We start from the raw sequence: 12,547 nt of genomic DNA on the forward strand, positions 1-12,547 counted from the left end.
AGAACCGCATCTACCAGTGGTGGGACAATCGGCATTTCACCAGGCGGCACAGCTCCCTAAGCTCCTCTGGTTCCACCAACAGCAGGCCCGGCACCTCAAATACTTTTTCCTCCCATTCTTTTTTAGGGAACAATCACGGTCGCCAAAAAGGAAAATGAGGCGGGGGGGCCAATGCCGCCGGGGAACCCAGAAGCCAGATGGCAACTCGCTCTCAGGTAAGGACCTCCCACTGGCAGTCAATATTTCCTCAAAAAACCTAGACACGCACCAACTGGCTCTACTTCAGAAGGGCCTGTCTTTTTGCCCCATGTATAAGTTTAATTCCTTCGAACTTAGTATGGACTTGCAGAGGTTCTATCGTAACCTCTGATTATGGGTTCACTTTTCTGAACAACCTCCTGCATTGAACTTACCCAGACAGGACAACACCTCTCTACTTGAACTTCGGGAACTGGGGCTACGTACTCCTAGTTCTTATATGCCACCACGGGCCAATCCACCAGTGGAAACTTTTGTCTCCCTAGATGAGAGAGACATTTACTTATTGACTCGAGATATGGATCAGGGGAAGTTTCACTTCTGCGCCAACCTCTCGCAAGCAGAGAGACTTTCTTTGGAGCAACTATCGTCGGATAAGTCGTTGATAATAAAACCAGCAGATAAGGGCGGGGCTGTTGTAGTGATGGACAAAACTGATTACCTTGAGGAGGTATTCAGACAATTAAATGACACCACGGTTTACAGTGTCATACCACATAACCCTTTAAATCGTCTAGCCCAAAAGATCAAACCTATTATAGATTTCCACTTTCAAGCAGGAACTATTGACAGTTAGATGAGGGATTTCCTCATCAAATTAGACCCCATCACTTCAATTTTCTATGTATTGCCAAAAATACATAAAAGACTGGTCAAACCACCAGGGCGGCCCATCGTATCCCTAACAGATTCCATCCTCTCACCATTGTCCATGGTATTGGAAAAAATACTAACTCCATTAGTTAAAACCACCCGATCCTTTCTGTTGGATACCAACGACTTCATCAGGGTTATCAGGTCTATGGGCCCTATATCCCCCACATCCCTCTTAATCACCTGGGATGTCAATAGCCTATACACGTCTATTATTCATGAGCAAGGCCTGTCAGCTACTGATAGACTCCTGAGTGAGAATAGGATAGACATTAAAATTCCCCATTTCTGTGCCGATCTCTTGGGCCTGGTACTCAAAGAGAATTATTTCATGTTTCAGGACACCTTCTATGCCCAGCAACAAGGCACAGCAATGGGCTCAAATGTAGCGCCTCCATACGCTATAGCCTACATGGCGGCTTTCGAAAATGATTTTGTCTATAATCATCCCCTATTCATTGCCCACTGCAAAATCTGGTGGAGACATATCGACGATATATTTTGTATCTTGGACGGCCCAATCGAGTCGATTCTACCCTTTGACAGCCACATTAACAATATTTGGCCAGAACTTAAATTTTCCATACAGCATGACACTAATCGCATTAGTTTTCTGGATACCTTGATATATAAGGAGAGGGGGGACACCCTGGCCATTGATCTATTTACTAAACCAACGGACCGAAATGGTCTATTACATTTCAGCAGCTGCCACCCTCCTTCAATTAAGAACTCAATCGCCAAATCACAATTTCATAGGGTTAATAGGATTGTCTCCGATGAGGACATTAAAAAAGTAAGATTCACCGAAATGGAAAATAAATTTGTTGACAGGGGTTATCCACAAGGGATACTTATGGAGGCTAAACAGAATCTAACAGGCCAAAAACCCAATGATAGTCAGAAGAGAATCCCCTTTGTCACAACTTTCCATCCCATCTCTGGTCTAGTACAATCTACCATTAGGAGACACTGGAATATACTAACAAAAAGTTATCCCAAAATTCCAGAATTCAAAATACCATTTTTGTCATGTTTCAGACGGGCAAAAAATTTGAAGGATAGATTGGTCAAAGCAGACGTGGGCCCAGGTACGCTCCTCCCAAAACAGTCCTTTTTACAAACGCAGAGAAGGGGCACTTTTCCCTGCCTCAATTGTCTTCATTGTAGCAATGTACAAATGGGTCCATCAGTGTTTCACCCTCATATGGGCAAGGCTATACCTATCAGAGGTTTTTTCACCTGTGAGTCCACATATGTAATTTACATGATCAAATGCCCATGCGGCCTGGCCTATGTGGGTGAGACCACACAGGCAGTTAGGGACAGGGTGTCCCAACATAAATCCACCATCCGATGTAAAAAAAAACCACCTTCCCCTTCCACATCATTTCATTGAAAAAAATCATAATGTCTCTCAGCTTAGGTTTCAGGTTTTGGAGCAGGTAGACCCCCTGAGGAGGGGCCAGAACCGCATTAAAATGCTCAAAAGAAGGGAAGCATACTGGATCTTCTCACTACAGACCCTAGAACCAAAGGGATTGAATAGGGACTATGGCGTTTCAGCGTTCTTGTAATACACTGTATATCTTTGACAGTGAAGTGTTGTTGTAACATTGAGTTGCTGATTTTCTGATTTGTGTGTCTTTTAACAGTTTATATTTTCTTTCCTTTTGTCTAGAATCGCTAACACCTCATCCCACACTGGGCACTGGCGTCACCCCACACGGTATAGTGATTTCTTCACATTACCCCCTGTTAGAGTGTCATCTTCCCTGGGTCAGGATTGTGTAACCATCTCAGGTGTACTGGCTTATGTCTTATTAGCTAGTAGTGATGCCACTATGCATTGTCTAAGGTCGGCCCCATCCGTATAGTAGCTCTCACAAACTGTATTTATCCCTCTGGCCTATGCGTATGGCAGGCTTCACTCCCTCAATCTTCTTTACCTAGGTTTGCGCAGGCGCGGTCCTGGGCTCTAATTATCCACTACGCAGGCGCTAGAGGCTCTGTACACTGCAGGTTGGTCTGCCCCTCTCCTGCGAGCCGGGTCTGCGCAAGCGCGGCCTTTCGGCCGCGATCACGTGACTACTATGACGCAGCGGGTCAGGTGACCCGCTTTCAGCGTGCATTTATACCCAGAAGTACCGCGATAGCATAGCGGTCCCGGGATTAACGGCAACCCCTGCAGCTCAGCGCCATACTCTTGGAAGACATCAGGTAAAATTGAGATCAGTTACAAATTAGCCCGCAACCGGTCCATAATGTTTCATGGATACCAATCTCCTGCATATTTATTCTTATAGCGCCACTTCCCTTGCGATTTTGTCGCTCTGCCACGGCGTTTATTTCACACTCCTCCAGGACCATAAAGGTAATAAGCATGTTCTCGTATAGATCGGCTGTGCATTGTGGCCTGCATATAGTGCTATATAATATCCGCTCCCTCTCCATATATCTCAGGCACTTCCTCCCGGGCATTGTCGTGCGCTGGCTCATTGGGCCCATTTAGCTTGCTGTTTGGCTTCCAGGTACCGCATATAGTGCCGTGATTGGCATATATTTTTTATGGGGACGACATTGATATAACTACTCTTAGCCAGGTTTTTATGCATATGGTGATCCTCTCGGTAACATATAGGGGTGTGCCTATGTTGCCTATGTGTCTGTTGTGTTGTCATTAGGTGGGACTAATAACAGCGATGCCTTAGGCTACTTTCACACTAGCGTTAACTGCATTACGTTTCAAAACGTCTTTTTTCAGAAAAAACGCATCCAGCAAAACTTTTTGCTGGATGCGTTTTTTTCCCATAGACTTGTATTGGCGACGTATGGCGACGGATTGGCATACGTCGTGTACGTTTTACGACGGATGCGTCGAAATTTGGCGACACGTCGTCTAAAAAAAACGTAGATTGTAACGTTTTTTGTCTCCGCCTAAAAAACGTGTCGCGACGCATCCTGCGGCATACGTCGTTGGCTGCAATGGAAGCCTATGAGCGACGGATGCGTCGGGACACGTCGTACGACGCAATACAGCGCTGCAATACGTTTTTTTTACACTGAGCATGCTCAGAAGCTGGATTTTGTTGCCAATTGGCCAGACACCCCCAAATCTATATAAACCTGGCCTGGGCCTTCAACCCCACATATGCCTGCAAGACCCAGAGAGGAGAAGACTGCCAGCAAGACCCCAGCCACAAGACCCCAGCCTGACACAGGAGCCAGCCACTGGAAGGAGCCAGCCACAGGAAGGAGCCAGCCACAGGACTCCAGCCATAAGACCTCAGCCACAAGACCACAGCCTGACACAGGAGCCAGCCACAGGAAGGAGCCAGCCACGGGACTCCAGCCACAAGACTCCAGCCACCATAGAGCCAGTGTGAGTATTGCAATTTTTGTGTGCATCTGTGTGCCTGTGCATTTGTGTGTGTATATGAGGTACTGACTACTGAAAGAGCTTAAAACCTGAAGAGAACCTGAGGCCTGCCATCGTCCTGCACCAGCCAGTGCCATGCTAGAGTCCAGATCCACCATGATGCCAGCCACTGTGAAGACCTGCAGCTTCAGCCAAAGGATTGTCAGCCTTTTGTATGTGTGTGTGTGTGTGTGTGTATGCGTCTTCTGATTGGGTTCACCTTTCTGCCTTTGTTGTACATATGTGTATTTGCCTAAAGCTATGTGCGTGCATGTGTATGTGTGTATTTTTGTACGGCTGTGTGCTTTTGTATCATGTGCCTGCACCATATTATGCCTTTGCCAATTTTATGCCTGTTCATGTGGGAGGGTATGTGTCCATGTGCAGGATTGCATCAGGGTGTGGTCAGGATTTTCCATCAGTATTTGTACGCCAAAACTAGGAGTGGGTGATAAAAGCAAAAGTATGCCTTTTTTCGTGTTATACTTTACCTAATTTTTACACTCCTGGTTTTGGCTTACAAATACTGATGGAAAATCCTGACCAAATTCTGATGCGATCCTGAATGTGGACACATACCAGGCATGTTTTTTGTGTGCGTCTTGTTGATTGCATGTGCATTTGTCCATGCTGTAATTGGTTATTTGCCTTTTTCTGATGTATTGACTGTATAGTGGTCTGTGCAGCATGTGGTTTTATTTTTTTTTTTTTAAATCTGATGTGTTTTTTAAAAAAGTCTAGCGGTCTGCAGCTTGTGGTTTGAATGTGAGTGTGGGTTTTTTCTATTTAATAAAAGTGTTGATTTTTTTTAAATTACAGTTATAACCATTTGCAGTTGAAGTACTTGTATTTAAAATAAAGAGCATGTCAGCTCCTAATTGTGATTTTAAAAAAAAAAAAAGAGTGAAAAAAAAATTATAATAAAATGTTTATTAAAAAAATGTCCGTAGTATTATTTCATAAAGGTAAATTTAAAACTGGTGTATGTACCAATGGTTACACATGCAATACAGGGTTGGTTGAGGGCTAATTTTTTTAATAAAGGTTAACCTGTAAATTTTTTTTTTTTTTGGGGGGGGGGGGGGGAGGTTATTTTTTTCACATAAAATGTGTCAAATATATTTTTTCTTGGTGTTAAAATTAAAAAAAATTATTTTATGGGACATGGAAATGAATGGTATAACGTGCCACTTTTTGGGGGGGTTTTGGTGTTCACCTGCATTAACTCATAACACCAGAGTGGCAATTCCTGTACACAAGAGCTTTCCAGACACAGTAACGAAACTACAGCTGTGAACTGGAACAAAATGCAAAAACAAACATGGACAAGAGTCCAACTTATCTAGTAGTTGTCTAGGAGCAGGAACAAGCACAGAGAGGCTTCTGATAACATTGTTGACCGGCAAGCAACTAACAGAGCAGCAAGGTTATATAGCGACTCCCACATCTTGATGGGAACAGGTGAACAGAGAAGATGAAGACACCAGTTCAATTCCACCAGTAGCCACCGGGGGAGCCCAGAATCCAAATTCACAACAACCATTTAACTAACAGTCACTTCAGACGCCCTGCCACAAAAATTAAAACAGGCCACTTGAACAAGGGCTCTTTTCCCTGTGGCAATTGTTCTATTTGCCCACGGATGATTGCAAGTAGAGGGGTTGGGGTCCACAATCTATCCGCGCAGGTGCAGTCGAGGGCGTACTTCAATTGCCACACGCGGAACTTGGTTTATGCCCTGATCTGCAGCTGCGACAAAATCTATGTGGGACAGACCACGCAGGAACTCCGATGCAGGGCCCAGCAGCACTTATCCAATATTGCCACAGCCAGGATGGATAGGTCCAAGGGCAAGGTAATCACGTCAGTGGCAAAACACTTTTTGGAAGTGCATGCTGGGTCAGGAGAGTCCCTAAGGGTCATGGGGTTGGAGAAAGTCAACATCAACATCAGGGGGGGGGGACCCAGTGGAGGATCTCCTACGCCGTGAGGCTAGGTGGATTTATGAATTGGATTGCCTAGTACCACAAGGCCTCAATGAGGAGTTAATGTACTCGGGCTTTTACAAGAAGAAGTAGCCATGGGGTGTGATTACCTTGAATGAGAGGTGATGGGAGGATTGTCACTTGTTACTTATCTATCCTCTCTTTTTCTTTCCCCCCTTTGTGTCTTCCTGGTGTCTCTCTTCTTTAGAGCTTAATTTGCAGTAATGGACCACAACAAGGGAAGGAGTACCAACTATTGCATCAAACATGGACTCTTCAAGAAAATACAGCATGATTGTATATATAAATTATCCTTTTTTTTTTTTTTTTTTCCAGTCTATCTGGTCTCTTCCAGAGACCTTCGGTTTATATGGAGAGCCTATGGGGTTGGGTTGGCCAAACCAGGGTTACCACCCTGTGCAATTCATGGACTCTAGTTGAGTGCACATGGTCCCGATGTTAAGATCCTCCGAGAGTTCTCTCGGCAGTGGGTATAGAATAATATTTCTGTTGGCTACTTCTGTAAGTCTATATTTTTCATATATGTACAACCTATATGTTAGGATTATGCATTATCTATGGCATAAACGCCCTGATATCGGGCGACCTGGACTGCACAAGCCCACTTGAAAGAAAAAACTATACTGTGATGAGCCAATGTATTCTTTCCCCAAATCTGGGGTTGTTTCTTTATGATCCTGGGAACGGTCTTTTCCATCATATTTGCATGTGCAAATGAAATTTGAGTCATGAGGGGCATACTTGTATATATTAAATCACTAAGATACTCAAAAACCACTTAGGACTCTAAACAATAATTGCAAAACTGTTGCTTATATTCTTATGTTTATATATCATGTATTACCACTATGCTTAGGGGAAGAGTGAACCATGATTGAAGGTATATGGGGAAAAAAATCGATTTTTCTCCCCCAGCAGTGCGCAAGCGTAATGGCAATCTTGGCTCAGCACATACGGCGCATGCGCATATACAAAGACGCAGGTTGCTGGCAGACTGTGTTTATAAACAATGGCAGCGCAAGCGCATTTAATGGCAGGGGGAATCCTTGCAGAGCATATGTAACGTCAGCACATATGACGCTTGCGCTCTCACAAGCATTATATTAAAAGGAGGAACAGGAGCCTAGAGTACAAATGTAGCAAAAACTTTATTAAACCAATGGTTAAAATGTAGGACAAGGACTAATGAAACATGAGCGTACCACAACAATACATGAGAGGGAACAAAGGAAAGGGCACCCCTACCAATACATCTCCCAGCACTGGATAGAGTAAACATAAATTGGCACCAATGCAAGATGGAAGCTGATAAATATCAATACAATGCACAATGCAAGGAAGGTGGGAAGCATAAAAATCAACGTGATGAAAAAAATTTCTGACATCATTTTAGTAGGGTGTTTATCATTGAGCATTACCTAGTTCAGGGGGTGGTCTAACTATAGATCCATTATACATATTAACAGATAAACCAGGACCGCTGCCCACCAGGACACAGCCGCTGCCCACCAGGACACAGCTAAAGTGCTAGAAGTAAGTTTTGAAGACCCCAAATCTGCTACTTCAATGTGTAGAGCAGATTGCAAGTGTCTTTTTAACTTACAGATACACCAGGACCACAGCCGCAGCAAGCCGCCTCTAGTCCCAACCAGGACCACAGTCGCAGCAAGCCGCCTCTAGTCCCAACCAACCAGGACCACAGCCACCAATCTTTTCAAGTAAGTTTTGAAGACCCCAAATCTGCTACTTCAATGTGTAGAGCAGATTGCAAGTGTCTTTTTAACTTACAGATACACCAGGACCACAGCCGCAGCAAGCCGCCTCTAGTCCCAACCAGGACCACAGTCGCAGCAAGCCGCCTCTAGTCCCAACCAACCAGGACCACAGCCACCAATCTTTTCAAGTAAGTTTTGAAGACCCCAAATCTGCTACTTCAATGTGTAGAGCAGATTGCAAGTGTCTTTTTAACTTACAGATACACCAGGGCCGCAGCAAGCTTGAGCAACAATGTCCTCTTCTGACAGCCCTCCTCCACAGCAACAGCGTGTATCGGTAAGTTAACACAAAACTTTTTTTTTAAATTTCTTTAAATTACATTTTTATGGATAACTACATGCATAAATTATGTTTCAACAGGAAGCTGAATCAGATGAGGAGCTGTCAGAAGGGGGCGAGACGGGTGGAGAGATGCTAGTGGAGGAGGAACCAAGTGTAAGTAGTGGGGAAACAGTTTTTTCGCACATCACACTGCACCATACACAAAACAGATTTTCATACATAACTAAACACAGAAAATATATGCCTACATTACTGAGAATTTGTTTCCTTTATTTCAGGCTGCTGCTGCTGCTGCTCCTGCTGCTGCCGCTGAAGGTTCTCCCAGACAATCCCAGAGTCGGCGGACTCGTGGCCACGGTCGGCTATCAGTGAGTTTTTTTTTGGGGGGGAGGGGTATTCTATTGGTACTTTAGTGTTTCAGTGTACTAATTTGTTTGTTTTCCTTTTTTTTTTTTTTGGCACAGGCTTCACAGCGTGCTCCCGCAGAAGAGGATGATGATGATGACGACATTGATATCGAGAATCTCATCGAGGAGGTTCGCGAGCGGGAGCCGCTGTGGAACATGGCTGACCGCAGGCATGCTGATACCGGTGTCACCCGTCGGCTCTGGGACGAAGTGTGTCGCAACCTGTTTCCAAGGCGGGAGAGCCTTCATCCTCAGCAGCAGAGCAAACTAGGTAAGTATTCACTTTCCAGTGATGTTTTGAGCTGACTGTAATGTATTGCATTTACCAATTTTTGGTTTTTTCTTTTGATTCTTGTCTTCACAGTTGGAAAGATTAGGAAGCGGTGGCGGTCACTGAGGGATCGCTTTAAGAGGGAATTCAATGATGAGATGAAGGCCCCGAGTGGCTCTGCAGGAAGGAAGAGGAGCAAATATAAATATGGCCAGGCCCTCTCCTTCCTGAGGCGAACCATGCTAAGCAGAGTGTAAGTATTCTACAGCCCACTAATAACCATGTTAACCTGTCTACTTAGTTTGCTTTCAGTCAGGGCTTTTTCATTCCAATGTATTAATTTCATTTGTTTTTTCTTTCACAGCACCTTCTCCAGCCACCGGGCGCCTGCATCTTCCTCTGCGCCCTCTGGAGCGATCCCTCCTGAGTCCGCCACTGAGGGCCACGTCGGTAGGCCCCACACCTCTGTCCCCTCCTCTGACCCCTCCTCTGACCCCTCTGTCCCCTCCACTTCATCCGTCCCAAGCAGTGGAGCATTATTGCAGCCTTCATTGCTCGCATCTGATGCTGAACAGATAGCGTTTCCTTTACCCCACCCCTCTGATCCTGCCACCTCGACACCACCATTAGGTTCGTGGCGGCAGCGACAGAGGGGTCAGGAAAAGAGCTATGCTCCTGAGTTCTTGCACCTGAATGCATCCTTCCAAGGCTCTTTCAAAATTTTGGGAGAGCAAGTGACTGCTGGTTTCAACATGGTGCAGTCACGCATCAGTGAAACAAGCCATGAAACCAGCAGTCGCTTGGATAGGCTGCATTCAGCTGTAAGTCCCGATCCGGCCAATATTTTTTTTAACTCCATGCTCAGGACCATGGAGAAACTATCTTTTGAGCAACAGATGCGGGTAATGAATACCTGCCATAATGCTCTACTGCAGGCCGTTAACGAGTCTACCCACACACCTCGCCACACCTCCACTCCAATTCCACACCATACCCCCCATTACCAAACCCAGCCCCAATACCCACACCAGCACCATTACCAAACCCAGCCCCAATCCCCACACCAGCACCATTACCAAACCCAGTCCCACTACCCTACCCAGTCACAATACCCAACCCAGTCCCCACAACAATCCCGGCCCCCAGACCAAATTACTTCCCCAATGTTTTCCTTACTCAACTTTTCTCTTCCCCCTACCCCAACACCACCCCCCTCTGGTCAGCCTCTTGGTTTACCCCCCCCTTCCACTGCACCCCAAACAAGTAGGGTTTCCCCACCTATCGACGTGGTCCAACCTTCCTGCCCCTCCTCCTCTCATATCTCCACCCAACAGTTTCAAGATTTGTAAATACGATGTTTAGTTTTTTTTTGCAAAATCTTCCAAAAACAAATTTGATATTAAAAAAAAATATTTTTTGTTGGCAAAAAAAAAAAAAAAAAAAAAAGAGTTAAAATAAAATTCTGAATATAAAATTCTACTCTGTGTGTGTGTCTGGATTTATTAAGGTAATATAATAAAAAAGGTTTTAATAAAAACAAACACCGAACATTTTAAAGGTATAACAAAACGGTTTTACTAGCAAGAAAACCATGCTTTTTGGCCCTTTTTTTTTTTTTTTTTTTTTTTTGGGCAGAAACACATTTTTTACATAAACAAAACACATGGGAAACTGGTTACACAATCATGTCTTGCCACGGGATCCGCCCGACAGGTGAGACAAAATAATCGGCAAACTGGTCCCTCATCCTTGTAACTGAACTTGTAGAGCGAACTGAGCTGCTGCGGTAGTCCCACAAGGTGGTCTCCAACTCTTCATCATCCAAGGAAACGGGCTCCTTTGAAAGGACAAAGTTGTGGAGCACCACACAGGCTTTAACGACCTCGTCTATAGTTGTTGTTTTCAACTTGATAGCCGTCAGCAGAACCCGCCACTTCGCCGTCAATATGCCAAAGGAACACTCCACGACTCTTCGTGCTCTAGTAAGCCGGTAATTAAAGACCCGCTTGGTATGGTTTAAGTTCCGGCTACTGTACGGTTTCAGTAGGTGCGGCGACAGTTGAAAGGCTTCATCACCTACAAAAACATATTCCAGGGCTGGGTCATTGGTTCCTGGCAGTGGTCTGGCTGGCGGTAAATCGTAGCTCTCTCCATAAAGGCAACGACCCATCGGAGAGTTTTTAAGAACTTGTGAATCGTTGGACCTTCCATATGCTCCTATGTCCACGGCAAGGAACCTGCAGTTGGCATCTGCAATAGCCATAAGGACGATGGAGAAATACTTCTTATAATTATAATACTCCGATCCTGTTCCTGCCGGTTTCGCAATCCTTATATGTTTCCCGTCAACTGCACCCACACAATTAGGGAAATTGCAAATTTGCTGAAACTCTTCAGCACTTCGCAACCAGATTTCCATGGATGGTTGGGGGATATACTCTGGTTGCAAAGTGGTCCAAACAGCCCGACATGTGTCCTTCACTATTCCAGAGATAGTTGAAATGCCCAGCCTGAACTGATAATGGAGCGAAGTCATAGATTCACCCGTAGCTAGGAAACTTTAAAAAAAAAAAAAAAAAAAAAAACATGTTAGAAAAAATTGCACAGACCAACAAGTTTTAATATGGCACTGTTAATTTTTTTTTAAGGACGGGACACCCAATAAAACCAGCATGAAACCGGTGTAAAAAAACAGTGGAATGTCCGCCAAGAAAACCCAAATTACATGCTGCAGAAAATAGTGCGCAATATGTCAGCGCAGTATTGTCTGCAGCATGTAATATAACATTCAAAATGACCAATGACAGAAAAAAAACAGTTGCATGTCATCAAACCCAAAAAAAACAAACAAAAAAAAAAAAAAAAACTGCAGAAAATGCAACGCAATATTTCAGCGCAGTATTTTCTGCAGTCTGTTATCTAACATTCAATATCAGCAATGACATTTAAATAAAGCAGTGGACTGTCCGCAAAGAAAACCAAAATTACATGCTGCAGAAAATAGTGCGCATTATGCCAGCGCAGTATTGTCTGCAGCATGTAATACAACATTCAAAATGACCAATGACAGAAAAAAAACAGTTGCATGTCATCAAACCCAAAAACCAAAAAAAAAAAAAAAAAAACTGCAGAAAATGCAACGCAATATTTCAGCGCAGTATTTTCTGCAGTCTGTTAACATTCAATATCAGCAATGACATTTAAATAAAGCAGTTGAATGTCCGCCAAGAAAACCAAAACTACATGCTGCAGAAAATAGTGCGCAATATGCCAGCGCAGTATTTTCTGCAGCATGTAATATAACATTCAATATCAGCAATGAAATAAAAAAAAGAGGCTTACCGCAGGGTCACCATCAGCCGCTCCGCCGGTGTGATGGCAAGCCTCATCCTTGTATCCTGTCTTCGGATGACATCCTCCAGTTTTGCAAGCAAAAAATCGAAATGTTCAATCCTCATCCGCACGTAGTTGTGGA

The 12,547-nt window shown here is 44.3% G+C and overlaps 1 protein-coding gene across 1 annotated transcript; it reads left to right on the forward strand.

Moving 5' to 3' along the window:
* Nucleotides 1–8,754: 8,754 nt before the first annotated feature.
* On the forward strand, nucleotides 8,755–9,961 carry LOC143803986 (uncharacterized). Its single transcript, XM_077281735.1, has 4 exons — nucleotides 8,755–9,072; nucleotides 9,166–9,325; nucleotides 9,437–9,827; nucleotides 9,938–9,961. The coding sequence occupies exons 1-4, from the start codon at nucleotides 8,958–8,960 to the stop codon at nucleotides 9,959–9,961; spliced, it is 690 nt and encodes a 229-aa protein (XP_077137850.1). The 5' UTR covers nucleotides 8,755–8,957.
* The last annotated feature ends 2,586 nt before the right edge of the window (nucleotides 9,962–12,547 follow it).

This window comes from Ranitomeya variabilis, chromosome 2 (genome assembly GCF_051348905.1).
Source record: "Ranitomeya variabilis isolate aRanVar5 chromosome 2, aRanVar5.hap1, whole genome shotgun sequence".
Classification (NCBI taxonomy): Eukaryota; Metazoa; Chordata; class Amphibia; order Anura; family Dendrobatidae; genus Ranitomeya; species Ranitomeya variabilis.

What these genes read in the sequence shown, in the direction of transcription:
- LOC143803986 (XM_077281735.1), top strand. Translation starts at nt 8,958, where the DNA reads ATGGCTGACCGCAGGCATGCTGATACCGGTGTCACCCGTCGGCTCTGG. An exon ending in TCAGCAGCAGAGCAAACTAG is followed by an intron (nt 9,073 to 9,165) that starts GTAAGTATTCAC and finishes TTGTCTTCACAG; the next exon opens with TTGGAAAGATTAGGAAGCGG. An exon ending in TGACTGCTGGTTTCAACATG is followed by an intron (nt 9,828 to 9,937) that starts GTGCAGTCACGC and finishes CTCCATGCTCAG; the next exon opens with GACCATGGAGAAACTATCTT.